This window comes from Spodoptera frugiperda, chromosome 25 (assembly GCF_023101765.2).
Source record: "Spodoptera frugiperda isolate SF20-4 chromosome 25, AGI-APGP_CSIRO_Sfru_2.0, whole genome shotgun sequence".
Taxonomy (NCBI): domain Eukaryota; kingdom Metazoa; phylum Arthropoda; class Insecta; order Lepidoptera; family Noctuidae; genus Spodoptera; species Spodoptera frugiperda.
The window spans coordinates 2,948,931-2,972,194 of NC_064236.1; the positions used below are offsets into that span (position 1 = coordinate 2,948,931).

The following is a 23,264-nucleotide window of genomic DNA, read 5'->3' on the forward strand; positions in this document are numbered from 1 at the left end:
ACCGAGTACTGACATGTATTTTTTTTAAATGCCAAATTAATGAGTGAAATACGACTATTTTTTAAATACAAGTATACTTTTTTATATACATATACTAGTGTATTGAAAAGTAGAAATACTTAATAATTTTTTTACTCAGGAAAATACCCTTATATAAGGCAATACTCTCCAAAAACTATTATTTTTGCAACACTTATACTTACAATACTCTGCTAGACTATTGGGTAGATTCGACAGTCAAAAATAAACGATTTAAACTTTTTAATACAATGAAATATTCACAAATAATCAGTTTCATTCATAGATTTAATGGTCAAGTTAATTTTAGAATTTTTCTAGATATTTTTCTAAAAATTCTAGTATTTCATACAAAAAAAAAAACAATTTGATAAATGTATTGAGTCCACTCAAGGTAGGAAACTAGCCTATTTTGCCTATTGCATTATCGCAAGAGTGATAGCGGTTACAAAACAAAAAAAAGCGGCTACATATACTTACGTCGGCGGGTTTCTGTAGTCTGAAAAATAAAATAAAATCGGTAAATAAGAGATTTTCAAAGGTAAATATAGTCTTAGAGGAAAATCCTAATACATAAGCGCGATGACGTCAGGTGGAAGGGATAGCGTAGCAGTACCGTGCGTCGTTCACTTTTGCATCGGCGCTCGGGCGAGGCGGTTGTATGGTTGTGCTCTCAAGTGCTATTATTTGTAATAATTGTGATCGCTAATTATAATTTCAATTATTTGTGCTAATTTTGTTACTTTTAGTTCCTATTTAGTTTATTTTGTGATTTGTTCATGTTAAGATTATTTAAATAAATAAAGAGAGGTTAGGATTGTTTAGTATTTAGTACTGGGGAAGCTCACAAATAAACACACAGCCCATTTGTAGCTCGGTATAATTCAAAACGCCGTTGACAATTGACGTTGACAACTGACGTTGACAACTGATGTTGTACACAGATTATGCGCTTACACTACATCCCTCCCCACTTAATTAAGAATTACAACAATTACCCCTCTCTAACTTATTACCTACTTAATATCTAACATAAATTATGATTAACTTAAGAATACTTATAGTTTATGGTTTTACCCACTCGACAACTCCGAACGGGACGTGGCTGGGTCGGTACTGGGGTGGTAGGAGGCGTGGTAAAGTCCTCACTGATTGGCATGCCTAAATCCTCAACGGACTCTGTATTGGTACCTATCTTACCCCCGGGCTCACCCAGCTGCTCGCCTCGAACTACGGTCCGCTCAGATGGGATCTCCGCCTGGATATCAGGCTCCAAAGTCTGAGGGTCCACGGAAGACGGTCTCGTACCTGTGGGGACTACAAGCGAACTCCTCGTTCTACGCTTTAGCTGGTCGAGATGTCTATGGTGAACGTTACCCTTATCGTCAAGAATTTTATAATCATTAGTTCCTGTTGACTTAATCACAGATCCTGGTTGCCATTTTTCTGCCTTTAGATACTGACGGTACCAAACATCGTCACCTACTCCTACTTCTCTACTCTCCCCACCTTTACCTCTAACCTGCCGCTGCTGCGACTCACGAACCTTGCCTTCCCTATCTGGTTTCAACGCGTCTAACCTAGTCCTTAAACGTCTGCCCATCAGTAATATCGCCGGACTTTCTCCCGTAGAACAATGTTCGGTATTACGGTAATGCAGTAAGAAATTATTCAAGGTCAATTCTATATTTTTGTTCTCAGCTATAGCCTTTTTAATAACCTTCTTTAGGGTCCTGACTGCGTTCTCCGCCGCCCCATTTGACGCGGGATGATAAGGGGCTGTAAATACGTGTTCCACCCCGTCACCCTGTAAAGAGGTGGCAAATTCACTACTTGTAAATGGTGGACCGTTATCTGTCACTATCTGCCTAGGAACGCCAAACCTACTCCATAGTTCACTAAGCTTAGAAATAGTACTTCGAGCTGACGTATTAGGAACCAAAAAAACTTCTAACCATTTTGACATGGAGTCTACTACGACCAAATACAATCTACCTCCGATGGGGCCCATAAAATCTAAATGGAGCCTAGTCCATGGGCGGTGAGGCCAGGGCCAGAGCCGTGGGGATGCGCTGGGGGCGCGTCCGCATGCTGGGCGCAGGTGGCGCACGCGCGGCACTCGCGCTCCACCGCCTCGTCGATGCCGGGCCACCACACGTAGCTACGTGCTATGGCTTTGGATTTAACTATCCCCATGTGCGGCTCATGTATTAATTTTAACACTTTATCTCGGCAACCATCAGGAATTACAACCCTATGCCCCCACATAACACATCCTAATTCCTCGTATAATTCCGACTTCCTATTAAAATAAGGTTGCATACCTACTATACTACACACTTCGGGCCAACCGTCCCGTATAAACGATAAAACCCTACTCAGAATGGCATCCTTCAATGTAAATGTTTTTATTTGTTTATTATCCAATAATAACGCTTCTTGTGCAAAGTGTAAATATGTCTGTTCCGGAATTACGTCACTTTCTTGTTTAGTAGTATTGATCGGCAACCGCGATAGGCCGTCCGCACAGTTTTCGTTAGTTTTAATGTATTCTATATCGTAGTCATAAGCAGACAAAATGACGGCCCACCTCTGCATCCTACTCGCGGTCATAGTCGGTATCCCGGCATTAGGGCCAAAGATAGAAACCAACGGTTTATGGTCAGTGCGTAATGTAAATTTTCGTCCGTATAAATATTGATGGAATTTCTTTACACAGAAAATAATAGCTAAAGCTTCGCGGTGTATTTGAGAATAATTTTTCTCCGCAGCAGTGAGGGCACGCGACGCATACGCCACTGGGCGCTCGCCCCGCACCCCGCGCTGCGCCAATACCCCTCCAATACCCCGCGCGCTCGCATCACACGTCACGATAACCGGTTTCCTAGGATCGTAGTGAGCTAACACCTCGCTACTGACTAACGCTCTTTTGACTTCTCCGAATGCGCGCTCGCACTCACTGTCCCATTCCCATGGAATCTCCTTCCGCAGTAAACTATGCAAAGGAGCTAGTAAGGAACTAAGATTTCTAGTAAATCTTGCGTAAAAGTTAATCATACCTAGGAACGAACGTAATTCTGTTACATTGGTAGGAGCTTCAATCTTAAGAATAGCATCAATCTTAGAAGTATCCGCTTTAATTCCATCTTTTGATATCACATACCCCAAATATTTAACATTGTCTACCAAGAAAACACATTTATCCTTCCTTAACTTTAATCCGTTGTCAGCTAAACGCTTCAAAACAGCCTCAAGGGCCTGTAAATGCTCCGTTCTAGTCTGACCTCCTATGATGATGTCATCAAGAAACCCTTGCACATGCGGAATGCCCTGTAATAAATTTGTCATAATGCGTTGGAAAATTCCTACGCTAGATGCTAAGCCATATACTAACCTATTGTATCGAAATAACCCTCGGTGTGTGTTAATGACAGTAAACTTTTTGGAATCATCCAACACAATCTGATTGTAAGCATTAGATAAATCTATTTTGCTTAAATATTGAGCTCCATTTAACCCTACCAAAACATCATCAATTCTAGGAAGTGGGTAACGATCGACCAGCAAAACGGGGTTTAAAGTAGACTTGTAGTCCGCACAAATACGTAACGTACCGTCAGCCTTATTAACAGGCACCAGTGGAGAAGCCCAGTCCGAGCAGTCCACCGGCTCGATGACGCCGGCGCGCAGCATCGCATCGAGCTCAGCGTCGACGCGCTCACGGAGTGCATACGGCAGGGGCCGTGCTCGGTGAAATACGGGTTCCGCGCCCTCACGCACCCGCAGTGTTGCCTTGCCCCCCCTGTACCGTCCCAGCCCTCCACTGAACAGTTCTTTATACCTGTCAAGTAATTTACACAACACAATATCAATTTGTTTGTCATCCTTCCTGATAAAATTACACTGAAACTTTGGAATATCTATTTGTAATTCTGCCAACCACTGTCTCCCAATCAAAGATGTGGTACCATTCTCAATGACAAATAATTCTAATTGTTTTTCTATGGCATCATAACACACTGACGGTTTAATTATACCCAAGGGCTTTATTTTCGAGCCATCATAAAATTTTAGGATAGTATTATCATTTTTAATAGGCAAATGGTCAAAATACAAATCATATACATTTTTATTTATACACGAAATGGCTGTGCCAGTGTCTATCTCCATTACAATTGGAATGTTATCTATAAGAATGGGTAAACTCACCGCCTTATAATTATTTAATGCCATGAGATTTAGATCTTCGATAACCCCTTCTTCATCACTGGTCCCGTAGTCGAGATCTCCGAAATGAAATCCGCGCCTAATCGCTTTTTCTTGACCGTCATTGTTTCCCTGCGACCTTCGACCTTTCCACTCAGGACACACCCGCCGCAAGTGACCCACATTTTGACATTTGCTGCACACAAAGTTCCGATAGCGGCACCTGTCAAAATCGTGATTCGCCGCCCCGCATGCTGCGCAGCCTGCGTTCACCGACCCGGCTGAGCCCGTCATCCTGACATTGACCGGCCGCGTGCGGCCTCTAGCTGTCGGTGCTACCGGTCCCGCTCCGCCAACTCTGCGCCCGCGTCCTTGTCCGACACGCCCCGCGCACTTTTCTAGCGCATGGACCGAGCACGTACTCCTCGCCTCTGATGCTCCTTTCCCCTCAACCACAGCTGCGTCCCTCTCCGCTGCTTCTAACGAACACGCCAACTTGACCGCCTCCGCAAAATTTATGGTGTCATTTTCAGCAAATAACCGCTGCCGAATGACGTCACTGCGCAGCCCGCAGATAAATTGGTCGCGTAAGTTTTCGTTCAAATTGGTGTTGAACTTACAATTCCGCGACAATTTCTTCAGTTCCGCTACGTATGTGGCCACATCCTCCGTAGCACCTTGCCGTTTCTGTCGAAATCGGTATCTTTCCGCTAACGAAGATGGCGGCGGTTGTAAGTGTTGTTGCATCAAATCACCAGCTTGTACGAAAGATAATTCCGAAGGCTTGTTTGGACTAGCGAGATTAACCAGCAACTCGTAAGCTTCATCCCCCATACTAGCAATCATCGTCGGTAACTTCATTTCGTCCGTGACCTTGTTCACCTTAAAGTACATCTCAAGTCTGTCCATATAAGACGTCCATAACCCCGACCGCATGTCGAACTCTTTGATTTTACCAATCGACATTGTGACACACTGTAGATTGAATGCGCACGCAAAACCGTAACTAATTGTCCTCGTCGCCACTATAGTATTTAGTACTGGGGAAGCTCACAAATAAACACACAGCCCATTTGTAGCTCGGTATAATTCAAAACGCCGTTGACAATTGACGTTGACAACTGACGTTGACAACTGATGTTGTACACAGATTATGCGCTTACACTACAGATTGTTAGTGTGTTTCTTTTTAAAAAAACTTAATTTGATCTTCCTTTTATAAGAATAGATTATTACAACTTTCTGCATTTCTTTCAAATGAAAGGCATTTACCTGCTGGATGGACCACGAACGAATTCCTTCAAAGTTGTCGGCTTGAACTCCATTCCGGTTGTAAAGTACTTCGTTTTCTGTAACCAATCAAAATTATTGACATGCACGGTATTGACTGGACATCACATTTTAAAAACAAGTCTTTTATTTATTACTAGCGACCCACCCCAGCTTCGCTTGGGTGAAATTGTAATACATTATAAATATAAACCTTCCTCTGAATCTATCTTTTAAAAAAAGGCATCAAAGTCCGTTGCGTAGTTTTAAAGATTTAAGCATACAAAAGGACAGGGACTATGTTTTATACTATGTAGTGATTTCAAACGGTGTCATGACGTGTATGTGAAATTGTATGATTTTAAATGCGTCCACGACACAGGAGAAAAAAGAAACATGGGGCATTTTTCTTAAGTAAAAAAAAAGTTATAATAATAAAAAATAACTGACCCGATCTTCTTCTGAAATAGTATGAGCCTTCTTCAGATCATTCCTGGAGATAGTCTTGTACTGCAGTGCCTTAGTAACGACGGATATTGTGATGGTGGTGGTGACCAGCTCCAGCACCGTCTTCCGATTAGCCTTGGGACTTCCAGATATTTTCAGCTTGGACTTCAGGCCTGCTGAGATCCCCGCCTTCTCCTGCCCCATGACATCAGTAGCCGTTGATAAGCGAGGCAGTTCTAGTGTGTAGCAGGACACGTCCGCGAGACTTATCTTCCATGGAAACGAATCATCTTTTGGCTCTGAAAATAGGAGAAATTCTGGTTTATAAACAGAAGTTACATAATGCTTTATCTGACTGCAATAGTACTTCCTAAGAAGCAAAAAATAGCGTGCATGGCGAGTAGTTGTTCGCATAAACTATAAATTGATGTTGTATACTATACTCACTGTCTGATATGAAGGTAGGTCCATCGTGTCGTAGGCTCTGCCACAGCTGATTGTTAAGAGTGCTGGAGTGCATCGACAGGCGGCCGAGACTAGAAACCATAGACATAAGATCACCTCTTTCTGTTCACATGAAGATTGGCAAAGATATATTATACTAAAATACGTAATATCCTCTTCTCACAAGTTAGGTAGAAGGTAGAACACTTTTTTCAAACTCCAACTCAAATTCTTTATTTGCATATTAAGATATTACAGGTCTAAGTTTAAATATAATGTACAGTGCTGTCAACGAGACCTGGCAGGTCTGAAGTTAGGCTTTGCGAACTTTCGCGCATGTACATTCGTGTACAAAACTATTACTGCAATATTATTTTTTATAAACCTAATGTACTAATAAAATTCAATAATCAGTGACGAAGTACAAATAAACCAAATATATTATTTTTTCATAAACTGCGTTAAATCATAAATGAGTTTTCTCGCTTAGAGATTTGAAACTCTATTGTATTTTGGTGGCATATTTAATAATATAAGTGCCAACTGACATTTGCACAAATTAATTGCAATTAACTTAAACACTAAACAAAAAGTAACATAATACTTAAAAACTTAACAATAAAAATTAACAACAGTAATAACGAAATATACGAAAAGTTTTTACCGACTGCACTCAGAAAGAGATAGTGACACTAACACAACGCCGAACCTAACGTGTGACAGAGACATATTACCGGGTACCGAGCATTGCTGAATAAGCATGAAGATTCACGAAGTAACCAAAAAGGGATGTCCAAGTGGCGTGCGTGAGGGTGTTGTTTAATCGATTTTCTTAAAATCGATTACTACGAGTCACATTACTTATTACACAAAAATATATTTATTTTCAATGTTATATTGATGTTTTAAATTTTCTTAAACAGTCGTTACTCAAATAGTCGTTAATGATAATTGATATTCGAGTAAATCATAACTTTCAATTCAGAAAATACTTTCTTTTAGTTTTATTTTCATGTCGAAATATCGTTTATTAATGACAAAATTAACTACATTTCTAAATTTTATTTCGTTTAATATATCATATAAAAAAACAATAAACTCTAAATAAAAATATCGATTGCGATATTTGATCGATAAAGGGTCAATTGTATTTGGAAATGGTCAATCTCTAGCCTAGATCGCCGCCCCCCGCACCTCGCCTCATGCCACCATTTGGTTCTAAAAAAGACTTATTGCGCAGCCTTCTGCACGTAGTTCAGACCTGCCAAGATCCGTTGACAGTACTGTACCGCTTAACGGCCTTTTTCAGAGTTAGCACTAACTTATCATAAACTACATTTGCTTAACTTAAGACTTAGCATAACATATAGTAGTAAATCAAAAATTTTAGAAATCGGAAATCCCTTTTCTCGTCTAGGATTCTTCGTTCAGCAATCGCACCTAGTAAGTGTGAGGCAGTCATGAGTGGTGTACACACATGTATTGTGTATCGAATGGTAATGTAAAAAATTGTAAAGCTTACCATATAGCCAATACTCTGTGTGCGGCTGAGGCGTGTCGTTCCATGGCGTCTCTGAGGGTGTGGCAATCTACGGCGGACGCAGTGCTCATGGTAACGTACACTAGCGCCAGACCCAGCTCCACGTTGAGGAGCATTCCCCGAAGCCGTCGGTACAGCTCGGACACTTTCTCACCTGACGCAATCGCCTCATGTTCCTGGCTTGTGAACTGTAAATATTACGTACATCACCTTTTCATAAGTTTTGTGGCACCTAATTTTGTCTTCTGACGCCCTTTATAGTTGGATTCTCTTTTCCTTTAATTTTCTCCTTCTCTCCGGTCTGTATTTTTCCTTTTTCCCCCCTAATCCTCTCTCTCCCAATCTCTCCCCTAGGGGGGAGACCCGTCGCTCTCTTTCTTTCTCTTCCCCCCAGCTCCCTCAAACCCTCTCACTCACTCTTTCTATCTCTCTCTAATAGCCTAGAAAATAGAAACGAAGCTAAAAACCAACAAACCTGCGGTACGATCTTGGGTGCAGGAATTTTGTCTTTCTTCTCGCTCGGCTCGCTACTCGACCCGTAACTGCGCGAGCGGAAATGAATCAGTTCCGCCCCTTGTCCCGACCCCGCTCTGCTGCCGCCGCGGCCACTCGATGACTTAAATGACAACTTTCTTACTTAAAACATGGATTCCACAGAAAATATGCAAAAACCATCATCACACCACATTAACAGCCATAAATGCCCACTGTTGAGCAAAGGACTCATACGGAGAATTAATGTCCACGCTCCCTCAAGGCGGGTTGGCGATTTCAAACTTATAATTAGAAATTATAAGCTTAGTTCCCTCGCGATGTATTTTTCACTGTATATCACTGGTATCTGGTGTCCTAATACCCTTATAAAATACAGATAACTCGAAATGAGTTATTAGTACTTTCCAGGTTTCGGAACCGCACACTCATGCATGAAAAGACACATTTGACACATAAAATAAAAGATAATAACTGCGCGGTCCTATGTTCAGCAATAGACGTCTTGTGGCTGATATCAAAAGTCTCCTTTATAAAAATTGATCCTTTATAAAAGTTACAAGAGTTATACTGACCGGTGGTGTGCTGCGGCGTCGAAACGATATCTGTTGCGTTTGTGACAAGCTCTTCACAGCGGCCGGCAGAGACGCCTCTGTAAACAAATTTTATAAAAATATTAAAATAATTTAGTCATTAGTTGATTTTTGTAAAAATATCGCAACAAAGCTAAGTAGGTTACTTCACATAATTATCAAGTTTCACAATATTATCACAAAACAATTGAGTTGACTGCCTCGTTGGACCAGTTGTCACAAGTACGACTACCAGTCAAGATGTCTTGGATTCGATTCCCGGGTCGGGCAAAGGATTACTGGGTTTTTTTCGGTTTTTCGAAAATTTCTCAGTAGGTAGTAGTACGGAGTCTGGAATTGTGCCCAGTATATGGCAATAGGCTCACCCCCTATTACATGGGACTTATAACATAAATGGTAAAAGTGGGTGTGCATTGTATAGGGATAGGGGCATTACGTGTAGTAATGTGAACCTCTGCTTACCCCTTCGGAGATAAAAAGAGGGTGACGTTGTTGAATCGAGTTGAGTATCTACTTACCAGACTTGACAATGGGCTTGTAGGCGAGCCAGGCTATGAGCAGTGGGTCCACGGAGAAGGCTACGGGCTCCGTCCAGATGCCCAGGTAATCGAACGAGTTATCCACCTGGACGGTGCACCATTGGATCGCAGCACGAAGGTAGGGACTGGACAAACAAACATACATAGCATCATGTACTACGTACGTTATATTACGTACTCGTACTACGTATCAAACAAGTGCCATCGTTGCTCCCGCGCAATATTCTGTTTGATCGTGTTGGCAGAGATATTATGATCATGAGCCTATTAAGAAAGCTGTGAACGTTGTATATGAAGACATTCTGTAATGTAATAATTGTTGTAAAAATTAAATAAATAGACAAAAATGTAGAAACTAAATAAGTAATGTAGGTATGAATTTAGATATTCCAGAGATAGCAGGAAATCTTCATGGTAAGTAGAGGTTGAAAGGAAACCTTCCATTAGCACTTAAGAAGAAGCTCATGGACGTGTGTATTCTGCCCATCCTAACCTATGGCGCTCAAACTTGGTCTTTGACACAACATCAGAAGTCCAAACTCAAGGTTTGCCAGCGGGCCATGGAGCGCAGTATCTTAGGAGTTCGACTGTCGGATAGACTAAGAAACACCACGCTGCGCTCCATGACTAAACTCATCGATGTTGGTCATAAAGCCGCCAGCTTGAAGTGGAATTGGGCTGGTCCCGTCTGCCGCATGTCGGACGAGCGGTGGGCAAAACTCACTACTGAGTGGAGCCCGCTCAACGTCCACAGACGTCGCGGCAGACCCAAAAGGAGATGGCGGGACGAACTCAACAGCTATGACAAGGATTGGCTGCACAAAACTTTAAATAGAGAGGAGTGGAAGGAAGGTAGGGAGGCCTTTGCCCTGCAGTGGGACGATCATGGCTGAAATCTAAATCTAAATCTAAGTAGAGGTTAAGGGGAATTGTTTCACTCAAAATATAACGCGTGCGGGCCACGGGCACATTTTTATATACAACTAATGTATTTAATATCAGCATTGCACCCTTGCGAGGCCGGGGCGGGTCGCTAGTATAAATATAAAAACTAAAAAGATAGGGTAGTTAGGTAAAAGAGTTCAAATATAAAATAAAAATTAATTATCACAATAAAATCCAATAAATCTTCCATTAGAATAAGCAAAGTACATAAGTACTACACAAAAATTAAAAAGGTAGGGTAAATAGACATTTAATTGCAAACAGGTAACTGAAGAGTATAGCAGTAATTACTGTACCATATGTGCAAGCGAGATGGAAATGTTATCTACTTTTGTCATTACAAGGGACAAACATTAATGATGGGGCCACACTAATGAGAAATGACATTAATATTATTGCGATAATGGATGTTAACCGTAGATCACAACTTGACAACAGCAACAAAATTGCCGTTTAGGTATTAACCAAGTAGTATTTAAGGCAATAAAGCAACCACACTACGTATTGTCACGTAAATTTATACGTAGGTAGAACTAACGCTGCTTCTATTGCCATTGAATGGGTATTTCGATAACCGTTCGAGCGTAGCCACCAACTTTTACGCGGTAATAATAATATCTCAATAATTATCACGCTAATGGAATTTGACGTTAGCGGCTATTGTGTAAACTAACCCTAACATTGGTTTTACAACATCTAAATATAGACATAGTTGGAGTAAATTATTTAAGAGAACCTACATTGTAGTGGTATATTTATAATGCAGGCGCTAAACATAACCGCACTGGTTTGTCCATCCAAGTGTTCACATGACTACCACGGACGTTTGATGCAATTATCACATAATTAAAACACTCAAGTACCATTTGCCATTTTTAGCGCATATCAAAGTTATTAAAGTTCAACATCAAATGCTTGTGTGAAAATCGAATGGCGTTTTAGTAGTTAGTCAAAATGGAGTGGAATTATGTGAGGCTTTTCGAATTTATAGAAGTGGTGCAGTATAAATGGAATATATAGGTATGGAATATAAATGTATTAGAATTGACAATTAATAATAATATAAATAGACAAACAGGCAAAATGAATGTCAGAGTTTTCAAAGTGTGTGCACATGTCTGGCGCTAGCATAAGATTAACTATGAATCTGGGGGCACGGTAGTGCCCCGCCAAGTCGAGCAAATAAAAAGCGGCACGGCCTTCCTTTTTTCGAAGCCATTCAGGCCAATTTCGACCGCCTATAACTTCGTTGTGCTTAAAACAAAAAGCCGGTATTTTCAAGTAATTCAGGCATTTCACAAACATAGTATATTTCAATTTTCATTAAATTTTAACCATTAGTTTATAATTATAACTTGTCAAAGTTTCGAAACTTTGTCACTGACTGACTGACAGATCATCAAAATTATAAGGCACTTCTAACAGACATAGAAGCTTCATATTTAGAATACACTTAATGTTTAGTCCGTAGGGACTGAAGTGATGTAGATCAAGGGAAAATGGAATATTTTGTAAATTCGGTCCAGTTTTTTAGATAAATGAACTTTGTCAATAACTTTTTTAAACACGAAACAATGTTTAATGGAATAATTGAATCCACAAAAATAAGTGAGATACCATCAAAAACATAAAATACCATACCATAAAAAAAATAGATTGACTCGGCCATCGCAAGTAATCATGCCAGAGACCATCGTAATTCGTAATCATAGTAAGAAATAGACTAAACAATATAATACGAGAAATGTCAACAAAAGTAGGTATACTTTAGTTTTCATGCGATGGCTTAATCAATCTTTTTTTAATCGTAAAATAAGTGTAATATTGATATGATAACCATGTATATAATAACTTAAGATATAAGGTCCCTTAAATAGGGATTAAATAAAATAACCGAAATTTTCACTACTTTTTACGTTAGGAAAACTGAGGTGCGAGACTTGGGACTTTTTACAGGATGTTTTTGATGGTATATATATTAGATACTGTGTCACTAGGCGTAACAATATTCCACCAAAGGATTTAAAAGGAGGCGGTTCTCAATTCGGCTGGTATGTTTTTTTTCTTTATTATTCTATATTATTATGTACACCGTTTACTCCAAGGTTCATAGATCGATTTGCGTGATATATAAACCGCTTTTGTCGCTAAAACAAAATTAAATAAGTTACAAATTATGCAGAATAAATTCGTAAAAATGTTCAATTACCCGCGTCTTATATCAAGGAAATTAGTGAAACTAGACTTAAAACAACTGTATAATAAATAAAACAACTGTACAAGCATTTTTTTCATAAATTTCGCGACAAAAACATTCAACAACTCGACAAAACAAAAAATATAAGTCGACTTAATTCCCGGCGCGCTAGTTTTTTACTCATACCGAGGGTAAAAACAAATAACTGCAAAACACCTTAATATTTGATTTTTACGAAATATATTATATTGTATTGCATACAACAATTATCTACTAACAATTGTAGACTATTATTGCTACATACGCGAGATTTTTTTTTAACTTTCATAAATAACCTTATCGCTAATTATTAATCTACAATTTCATCAAATCATAGATAAAAAATACGGAAAAGTATAGAAAATTAACATTTATTAAATGAGTATATTTATATTTCCCTTCGGATTAATAATGCATCAAAGACTTCATGCCAATGGGATTTTTTACTAATTTATGTAGTGTCGTATTATTGGTTTCCTTTTTTGGCCAACCTTTAAAGAATTTTAATAGCCTTCTTAAAATTTTAAGGTGACTTGCAGACTAGCAATGTTTAGAATACCCACACATAGAAAAAAATGCACTCGTTTAAAAAGTAAATTACATGAATTTGTTACTGCAAATAACAGATTTCCTTAAAAATGAATGCATTAAATGTGTAGTATGTATTGCGGTATCGGGAATTTGTAACTTATCCGAAGGTTACGTCTGATGATCAAAAATTCATGTTGATGAGCTGTTGCTGGAAGGTACAACTCCTCAGTAGTTAGAAGTTCAAAGAAAATTCTTTCAAATGTATATTAAAATATGAATCGAGTATAGTATTTTTTGAGGTTATCGTGTAATAAAAATAATATGTATAATATTTTTTTGCTTGTACACAGTGAATTTAACATTTTATTCTTGTTTAGTGGACTTTACAAACTTTTATATACACATTTACTTAAATATAGTCATTATCGTCAATGGATGTAAACACTGGCATGTATATGTGTTGTTTACTTCCTATGTTTGTGTCTATATTGTTGATATCATTGTATTGTACTGATTGCGCATCCTAGATGACCTAAATTTTTCTGAGTGGCTTAAGGGGGGACGGATGTGGCGACCAATGTCTTATTTACTGTCTAAATATTACGCAGCTCAAGTAAATGTTAATAAAAACAAAGATATGCACTGCCGTACTCAAAGGCATTTAATAATTACTTAAACGATTCGCTTAACCGAACGAACGACGATAACGATCCTTAGTAACGATTTTGTATCGAAAACAATACCTTAGCAATTGTGTTAAGGCGGGTTACAAGCGGGAATGGACAGTCCATCACGTCAAAAAGGCTGTAGCTTCAACCTTTTTGACGTGAAGGAGTTACAAATATACAAATAGTTTCGCATATTATAGGTAGCGGGTTCGATTCCCGCTCGGAGTAACTCTTTTTCCGATCCACAAAACGCTGTTTTAGGTCAAAGTGTGATGTGTATAAGAAAATTTGATTGTCAACGCACCCACGATACAGGACAAAATCTTAGTGTGACGCAACGGTTAAAATAAATAGAAGAACTTAGGACGGATGTTTCAGTTTTCTGCAACATTGAAATGAGCTCGGTACGACATGCTAACTACACCATCTTGATTACTTTTAATATAATTATATAATGTTATTTTTTCAGATATAGAAGTAATCTTCAAGAACGCAATGGCAGAAAAGGTTACTGGTGAAACAGTAGAAATTTCATCTGAAAATATGACGGATGAAATTTTGCTGACTAAGAATAAGATGCCAGCGGGTCTCAGCGTCTCTGACCAACCTCAACCCGTAAGTAAAACCTATAATTTACATTTTATGTTTTTATTTTGCTATATTATTTAATTGTATTATTATGTCAGATCTCAGTACCTTATTTTAATTAAGATAGCTATAGAATTGTTATTTAAAAAACATGTAAAACTGTTAGGCTACCTATACTATAGTGTTATAAAAATCCGAATAAATAAATAATACCTATGTATGCAATTTATAAAAATAATATAATAGAGTATTTATACCTAATTATACAATGTACAATGTATAAAGCCTTCTCTTCAGTTGATATTGCTCGATATAGGTAAATGTATTTTGATGAAGTTATTTTATGTTTGTCTCCAGGATTCCACTGAGAAAAACACCAAAGAGTCAGAAGATGTATCTCATGAGGATGAAGATAACAATAACGTTGCCAAAGAAGATGCCAGTCCTCCCTTCCTTTTAGACTGGTTGCCACCAGAACCTCTCTTATGCCCAGAATTTGATGCACTTATAACGTAAGTATCGAATATGATGTTGAGACTACTAATGTTGCTTTTTGAACTTAATTAAGTTGCTTTTTTACCAGAGATGTGCTATGCTACGTTGCTGTCGATGCATTTGGCATCCAATAATAATATTCATTGGTACACGTAGCTTAGCACTGGTGGAAATGGACTCAGCTAAGGTTTTTTATATGGAAAGATCCGTGCTGATGGCTTCCCTACTATTGATACATCGCATCCTCGAACTGCGCATTTTCGTAAGACATTGTACTCGCCTAGCTACATAGCTTAGTACCAGTCGAAATAATCACATAGTTTTACAGCTTAACTATTACGTCTTTAAGAGTGGAAAGTTCTAAATAGTAATGGTTTTGTTTGTTCAAACTTTGAAAGTTAATTGATTTTCCTAATATGTATATACGTGCTTAATATTTGTATTTTCTTATTACAGGTGCATAAGCGATGACGGAATGGTTTACTTACACGACGTTCATCAACAACACACACGGGAGCTTATTCGTAACGCAATAAATGTCCAATATCATTTGAATTTTAAGGGCCCTGACCCTAAAGCATTGCTTAGAAAATGGAGGGTGGGACAACCGTGCGTAGTATTAGAGGAGGTGTACAAGTCCTACAGAGGAAGAGTAATTCAAGTCAATCAACAAGATTTAACGTGTCTCGTTCATTACATCGATTATGGTTATGATGTGACAGTCCCCTTTGCAAAGTTAAGAAAAAGTGTTCCGCTCCGCCACATCCCGACACAAGCACTCAAGTGTATGTTAAATCGTATACGTCCTGTAGGCAACCAATGGGACAGAGAGGCATTATACTACCTTCGCAAATCTATTGTTGAAAAGGAATGCTCTGTAAAAGTGGTAGGCGATGCAGTAGACGGAGTGTTGCCAGTAGAATTAAAGTATGACCAGTTGTGGGTAAACGACCACTTGGTAGATTTCGAAATGGCTAAATACGAAGATGCTATTACAAAAGCCCCCGTCATGCAATATAGTCCAGATGAGAAGAACAAGAAAAAGAACCAAGAAAATACAATTGAATGTGATTCGCCAAATTCGTCTGATTTAAGCTCAAAGGAGGACCAAGAGTCTGCAAGTCATGGCAAGTTCGTTACATACCCGAAATATAGCGGTACAAAATATTTATGCGATATCTGTGAAATTAACGATGCTAACAAGTTACCACTAGATATTTTTTGCGAAGATGAAAATATAGAAATGCTTTATGAATATATGTACCGAGAGCTCCAGTCTGAAGGTATGAACATGCCACCGTTGAACGGAATATTTGAAAACAAACCATGCATTGTACTGTGTCCAGAAGACAGTCGGTGGTACCGCGCATCAATATTACATTTCAGCAAGAGAGAAAGTCTCGTTAAGATAAAGTATGCCGACCATTGTGACATTGAGTTTATCCCGTTAGCTCATATAAGAGAGATCAGTGAAAAATGGCTTAACCTTCCTCCAGCCAATGTAACTGCCAAATTATTCGGCTTGCGCGTGAACCGCGAAATAGACATCAGTGATTTAGCAAAAAGATACGCTGCAATTTTCTTGGAAACAGGACCTTACGTAGTAACCATTATGGGTTACGAAGGTCTTATACCATTGGTGGAGCTAAGATTTGGAAATAGAGATTTGGTATACCAAAAACTTATAGACGATAATATATTAATTAAATGTAATTGATTTTGGATACATTTCGGATAGATTTTAAACTATTGTTTTGTTCATTTTGTATCAACTAGATTATGGGTAACTTTAAAATTAAAATTAATTAAAATCATGTATAATATGTGAACTTGTATGTTTATAAAATGTACCCACGACACAGGAGAAAACCCAATATTGTTATATTGTTGTTAGAATTATAACCAACTTATTCATCATTGTCTAACAAAGTACCCATTAAACCTGTATATATCGAGAGTGATACAATTGATTTGTTAAACTCTACTACTCTCTATGTACTACCACTATGGCTTAATAAGATGTACATGTGTATATGTGTTTATATTACCTACTCATGTTACATGCGCAGCGCTTAATGTAAGTTCTTTTGCAGTTTGATTCGTGTGCTACTCCTACACGACGTTATTGTTCATAAAAGTTATTTGTGTCATATTTCATACACTTTTAACTTAAATTTTACTTATTAATTTTTGCTAAATTTTATTTTTATTTAATTGTTATGCTTAATGTATTGTACTTTTGATTTGAGTTAAATAAATTATAGAAAGTATTTTTTGGTTTTCTAATTTAAATAACCTATGAGAGGTCAACTCAATATCTAATAAATCTATAATAGGTAATAAATCAATTGCTGTTCGTTAGTCTTGCTAAAATTCGAAAGCGGCTGGACCGATTTGGCTAATTTGGTCTTGAATTATTTGTGATTGTTTAGGGAAGATTTAAAAAGTGAGAAACAAATATTTGAGGCGATACGAAGTTTGCCAAACCAGCGTATACAGCTATAGCACTGGACTTGCTTATTGAAAGTTATGGATAGGTGTCATTTAGGTGTTCGTAATAATTAAATGATAGAAAAGCATATTCATTCCTTTACAGGTATAGCACTGGACTATATTGAATGTTATGGATAGGTGTAATTTAGGTGTTCAATAAAAGAATCAAAACTTAAACAAATCGTTATTTATTATTACTAATCAATATAATTTCTCATCTATACTAATATTATAAAGCTGAAGAGTTTGTTTGTTTGTTTGTTCGCATTTATTTATAAAATGTAAAAAAAGTTATAGAGCCTTATAATCTCCAGAACTACTGGTCCGATTTGAATAATTATTTTTGTGTAGAATAGCGCATTTATCGAGGAAGGCTATAAAACATCACGTTATGACCAATAGGAGCTGGTGAAACCGCGCGGAAGTAGCTAGTATAAAACATCACGTTATGACCAATAGGAGCTGGTGAAACCGCGCGGAAGTAGCTAGTGCAATATATTAGCTAGAACGGATTTTAACCACTTATATTAATTATATTAAAGCGGCCCCAACATCCTTGTGAGATATATCTCACAAAGAACAGCACTAAGACTAAAATATTCACTCGAAGAACTTATTAGCTTAATTTGGTAGTATGTAGTAGAAAAAGCATGTACTGAATACCGTAAGAAGGTTTCGTTATCACAACACATCAACAGCCTGCATATGGCCACTGCTGACCAAAGGCCTCTTCTCACACGGAGAAGGTTTGAGCATTAATCACAACGTGCCTTTGATAGGTTTTGAACCTGCACTCTGATGCATCAGATACGGGCGTCTTAAACCTCCGGGCCACAACGACAGTGATCAATTAACCAATTATAACATTTATTCAAACTCAACTCCGTGAATTCAATACTCGTATTTAATCAAAGTAATTACAGTACTTACGTTAGAGGCACACAAATCTATGACAGGAGTATATAAATGTTGCTTTATTTAAATCTAATAATTTTGATTTAACGAAATGTAAACAAACAGTTTCCTTTTTCATAGAGTTTTAAATAAGTAATCGTTTAATACTATTTGTTTTAATTTATCGGTATTTTCACAGCTGAACCGAATTCGTATTTTTTATTTGTTGGGTTTGTTATCAGAATCAGACGATTCTTATGTAAAGAAGAAACAACGAAAAAACGCAAAAGAAAATTCGAAGAAACAAAATTCTTGGGATCTGCTAGTTGTATATAAAAACGCCGTAAATACAAAAACATAACAATATATTTACGTTATCCTTATAACAAGGTCGTGTACCTTAGGACAAGCCTGTAGGGCTACTCCGGTTCTAGAATGCGAAGTTTCGTTTAAACTTTGTCCATATGTTTTATTGATTTACTAATAGAATTACATAAAGTAACTTTTTATTTTTAATTTCATATTAAAACCTATTTATTTATCTTCATTTCACTCGTTTATTTTTGTTCACGAAAGTTCGTAAGAAATAGAATTGTAGTATGCAATCTGCTAAGCTTTTTCGTTCGTTCGTTGAATTAGAGTAGGCCCCCTGCCTCGTGGCAATCTCCTTTAGCACATGTGTTTTTCTTTTATTTAAAAATAGAGACTAGTCCCGAGTCCATTTTTGCATAAACCTAAAGATCAATACGTGCTAGGTTACTTACGTTGTGGTGGGCGCATCGGGAGCGGAGAAGAGCCACGCTTGTTTCATAACGCCAGCCTCTGTAATAAAAATAATTGATTTTTACACCAATGCCAACAATAAACTATTTTGTGTCATCTTCTAAGATAATAATTGACTAGAATATGATAATAAAATTAATATATTTTTTTTATCATTATTAGTCAGAATACATCTCTCTGTCGAACAAAGAACCCCCTTTAAAAAGAGGTAGGGGGTTCTCACAGCCTTCGCACTCGGGATGAAGCAAGGCCATACTCCACACGGTCTATACCCAGTTCGGGCAGGTCCATTAATCACATGTGGTGAAGTTTTAGATAAATATAAGTGGGTTACCATTTTATAGGTAGTACAAGTACCTATAATTAATAATCTATATTTTTAAACTTTAGAATGACAAAATGTATAATTATACTATTTTATGGAGTTGTTCATCAAACTAAAAATTGATTTTCGTGATATTTTATTAAGGCCCCAGTACGGGGATCCCCTTTGAATTTTCGTGATTATTTGTTGAATCCCCGTCTTCCCCTAATTTAGCCTCACGTGATTAATGAACCCCTTAGTTCACCTAAACCAGTTGTTTATTGCCCGTCTCTTAGTGAGTGATCGAATATCTAAGTTCATTGTTGTTAAGTGTAGTGCAAACTTACTGGGTTCATGTAGGGCGGTGGCTTTGGCGGAGTGCACCGTGACGACATGCATGTTGACGTTGTCCGTCATGTAGCCCCGCAACGTGCAGTCCTCCAGCGCCAGGTCGATAGCCACTGCGTCTGTTAACAATGCATTATGAACCTTGTCAGCAGTTGATACAAAATAAACACACACAATGTCACGCCTTCTATCCCCGAAGGAGTTGGCAGAGGTGCACATTACGGCACGTAGTGCCGCTATACAATGTACACCCACTTTTCACCATTTGAGTTATAAGTCCGATGTAATAGGGGGTGAGCCTATTGCCATATACTTGACCCAATTCCAGAGTCCGTGCTGCTACCGAGGAATTTTCGAAAATCCGAAAAAAGCCGTAAACTTTGCCCGACTCGGGAATCAAACCCGAGACCCCTTGTTTAGCAGTCACACTTGCGACCACTCGAATAAAAAGGTAGTCAACAAAATCTATTATGTATAAATAAAAAGGCGGAAAACATTACAATTAAGAGTGCAGTTGATTTTTATACTTTGTAGGTATAAATAAAGTTACTTTAAAGATATTGTTTCTAGATATAACAGTTCACACATATGACACATTTAGTTTTAAGTCAAATGTCCATGGTTCTCGGCAACCTGGATTGTCCCAGTTGTACAGTCGCTTCTGTGCCTTTATAGTCATTCTGTCTCCTGCATTAAATGTACCAACGGAAGTGGGAAACTATCGTTATTTTCTTCTTGCAATATCTCCTGATTTATTTCGTTGTGGGATCCAAGACAGTTATTGCATTTGTACAGGTCCAACTTTTCAAACCATTTTAATGTTATTTTTTATTTATCATGGTATGAATCTATTATTGCCAGACATTTTAGTTGTAGATCCAGGCTTAGAGGAGTTGCAGCGGTTTTGGAAGGTTGTGGCGGACTGGTATCATTAAACATATTGCTTGCAGAATATAGAATCTAAAACTTTATTATCCATGCACTAATAAACTCACCTTGGTCACTGAGTGCGTCTCTAGGTAGTGTAGTATGTTTTAGTGCGATGGACCGTTTTTCTATGAACAATGACATAGGAACATGATATGCTGCCTGCAGCCGCGGGAGAGATCCGCATATGCTCATTTCCTCTGCAAATTGAAAAGTATTATTAGTCAGTATTTTTAAATTAATTGTTCGTTTTGGTACTTTATAATTTGTTTTTTTTTTTTATTAGAGTTACAGAAACTTATAGCCTTAAAACACGATTTAAAATGTTACTTTCTGAGATCTGATTGATGATGTGTACATTTTTATTTCGCCCACTAATCTTGTTTTAAAGACCGATGTAACAACCAATCTGGTCAACACGTTTCGAGCAGGCCTTAAAAAAAGTAAATCTTAAGTATAAAACACAAACTTACTAATTTTCAAATGATAAGCGAACTCAATGGAGTCTCTATCCTGGAAAAAGGATTTGTAGAGTAGTTGATGTGTGACTAGCTTGATGTCTGCGCGTGCACAGGGCCGATTCTCAGTGCTTTCGGCATTTGCCACTCTGATCTGTATGGAGTTGAGAGTGACGGTGGTGTGCCGTCTCGCGCCTTGCCATAGAGATCCCGAGTCTTTCGGCATCTGACTGGCTGCTGAACACACCCTGAAATACACGATACAAATGTAACTCACAAGTAACGAGATAAATAATAACTAAATGCAGGAATTCCGAAGAAGTAAATACTGATTCACACATTTAGCTTTTAACCCTCAAACTGATGTAAATGATTGTAAAAATAACAATGTTTTCTCGCAAAAGGTTCCGAAAATTTGGAAACGATTTGGGAGCGAAACAAAGGTTTGAATAAGAATTTCGATAAAAAATCCTAACGGTTCATTAGGCTACGGCTTAAAATATTACACTACTTGCTCAACAGTTGGTACTTAAAAGTATGAAAAAACGAAGGATAATATAAGGATATATTTTACTACATCGACTACAAACCAGTAACTACAATTAAAACAGAAGATAAAATTATTTTTTATAGGAATATTACATACCTATGTGGATACAAGGGAGCCATGATGACGGCACTAGCATAGGGTAACTCGACCTCCAATGCGATAGGTTCAGGCGTGGGCTGGCGGTCGCCCAGGATGTGGTTCCACGGTATCAAACGCACCAGTGCGCCATTCACCTCCAGTTTTATACGACGCTGAGGCAAGTTCTCCGTCAGAGCTTCCTTCTCTTCCACTGTTAGCACTCGCCTTGGCATATCTACAAAGAAATAAGACAATTCTTTAAATATTTGACTGCCAATAGAAAACTGTTGAAGGCAAATCCTCCGCTAAAGTCGGTCACCGGTGAATACCACGGCGTTCAATGTGTTAAAGACTGAACATTTTTTTCAGATTTCAAATTCACTTTCAGCCGATGGATTGGGACGATCATTCGCCCACTGCAGGGCAAAGGACCTACCCTGTTCCACTCCTCTCTGTTTAAAGCTTTTTCGGCCAATCCTTGTCATAGATGTCGAGTTCGTCCCGCCATCTCCTAATTTGGGCAAATGCCGCGAACGTCTGTGGACGTTGAGCGGGAAAAACTCAGTAGTGAGTTTTGCCCACCGCTCGTCCGACATGCGGCAGACGTGACCAGCCCAATTCCACTTCAAGCTGGCGGCTTTATGACCAACGTCGATTATTTTAGTCATGGAGCGCAGCGTGGTGTTTCTTAGTCTATCCGACAGTCGAACTCCTAAGATACTGCGCTCCATGGCCCGCTGGCAAACCTTGAGTTTGGACTTCTGATGTTGTGTCAAAGACCAAGTTTGAGCGCCATAGGTTAGGATGGGCAGAATACACACGTCCATGAGTTTCTTCTTAAGTGCTAATGGAAGGTTTCCTGTCATTAGGTCCCCCATGGACCAATGTTAGCTCTTCCAGGGTTTTCGGTGCGTCTAGCAACTTCTCTTTCTTGTCTCGCCTGGAAAGAGACTAGTTGGCCCAGATAGATGTATTCATGGACGTATTCCATTTCTGCGCCATAGGCTACTTCTAAAATATTTGACACTGTTGGTCATTAGTTTGGTCTTCGACATATTCATCTTCAGTCCAACCTCAAGGCTCGCCCCGCTGAGTTCGTTGATCATGCCGCCTAGCTCAGATGCTGAAGAAGAGATAGAGTACTATGTCGTCGGCGAAACGGAGGTTTGTTAACCTTTTCTCCCCGACGACAACGCCCTTCGTACTCCAGCACGCTGCAAGTTTTTTGAAGACCTCTTCAAGGGTTGCGGTGAAGAGTTTCGTACGTATATCTGTGCGGATTTTTCGTTTTACCTCTCTGTCTATTGCCTTATATTCTGGTGTGTGGATGTTTAGTTTTTGGCGGTCGTCGATCATTTTTAATGTGGAAGGACTCAATTTTTTCGTTTTGTACTTGACCGTTTTTATGTTTTGGCTTG

At 38.4% G+C, this 23,264-nt stretch overlaps 3 protein-coding genes across 5 annotated transcripts in view; 1 reads left to right on the top strand and 2 right to left on the bottom strand.

Moving 5' to 3' along the window:
• The window catches only part of LOC118268317 (intermembrane lipid transfer protein VPS13B), a 136,378-nt gene that overhangs the window by 104,993 nt on the left and 8,121 nt on the right, over positions 1 to 23,264 (bottom strand). For all 3 annotated transcript variants that reach the window (XR_004783024.2, XM_050704327.1, XM_035582796.2), the window contains exons 13-25: positions 21,865 to 22,081; positions 21,234 to 21,466; positions 20,829 to 20,960; positions 19,833 to 19,952; positions 19,163 to 19,220; positions 9,528 to 9,673; positions 8,992 to 9,068; positions 8,400 to 8,540; positions 7,907 to 8,112; positions 6,388 to 6,476; positions 5,944 to 6,239; positions 5,497 to 5,573; positions 499 to 517 (exon numbers count right to left, since the gene is read on the bottom strand). Coding sequence is in view for 2 of the 3 variants with exons in the window: in XM_050704327.1 (XP_050560284.1) it covers positions 499 to 517; positions 5,497 to 5,573; positions 5,944 to 6,239; positions 6,388 to 6,476; positions 7,907 to 8,112; positions 8,400 to 8,540; positions 8,992 to 9,068; positions 9,528 to 9,673; positions 19,163 to 19,220; positions 19,833 to 19,952; positions 20,829 to 20,960; positions 21,234 to 21,466; positions 21,865 to 22,081 (1,811 nt within the window). In the remaining variant the exon portion in view is untranslated. The remainder of the gene's footprint in view (positions 1 to 498; positions 518 to 5,496; positions 5,574 to 5,943; positions 6,240 to 6,387; positions 6,477 to 7,906; positions 8,113 to 8,399; positions 8,541 to 8,991; positions 9,069 to 9,527; positions 9,674 to 19,162; positions 19,221 to 19,832; positions 19,953 to 20,828; positions 20,961 to 21,233; positions 21,467 to 21,864; positions 22,082 to 23,264) is intronic.
• LOC126912416 (uncharacterized) lies at positions 882 to 5,359 on the bottom strand. Its single transcript, XM_050704373.1, has 2 exons — positions 4,228 to 5,359; positions 882 to 3,859 (listed from the first exon to the last, which is right to left on the bottom strand). Exons 1-2 carry the CDS (start codon positions 5,188 to 5,190, stop codon positions 3,854 to 3,856), a joined length of 969 nt encoding a protein of 322 aa, XP_050560330.1. The 5' UTR covers positions 5,191 to 5,359; the 3' UTR covers positions 882 to 3,853.
• On the top strand, positions 12,398 to 17,281 carry LOC118268427 (RING finger protein 17-like). The gene is made up of 4 exons (XM_035582954.2): positions 12,398 to 12,544; positions 14,398 to 14,543; positions 14,874 to 15,028; positions 15,468 to 17,281. The coding sequence occupies exons 2-4, from the start codon at positions 14,424 to 14,426 to the stop codon at positions 16,726 to 16,728; spliced, it is 1,536 nt and encodes a 511-aa protein (XP_035438847.2). The 5' UTR covers positions 12,398 to 12,544; positions 14,398 to 14,423; the 3' UTR covers positions 16,729 to 17,281.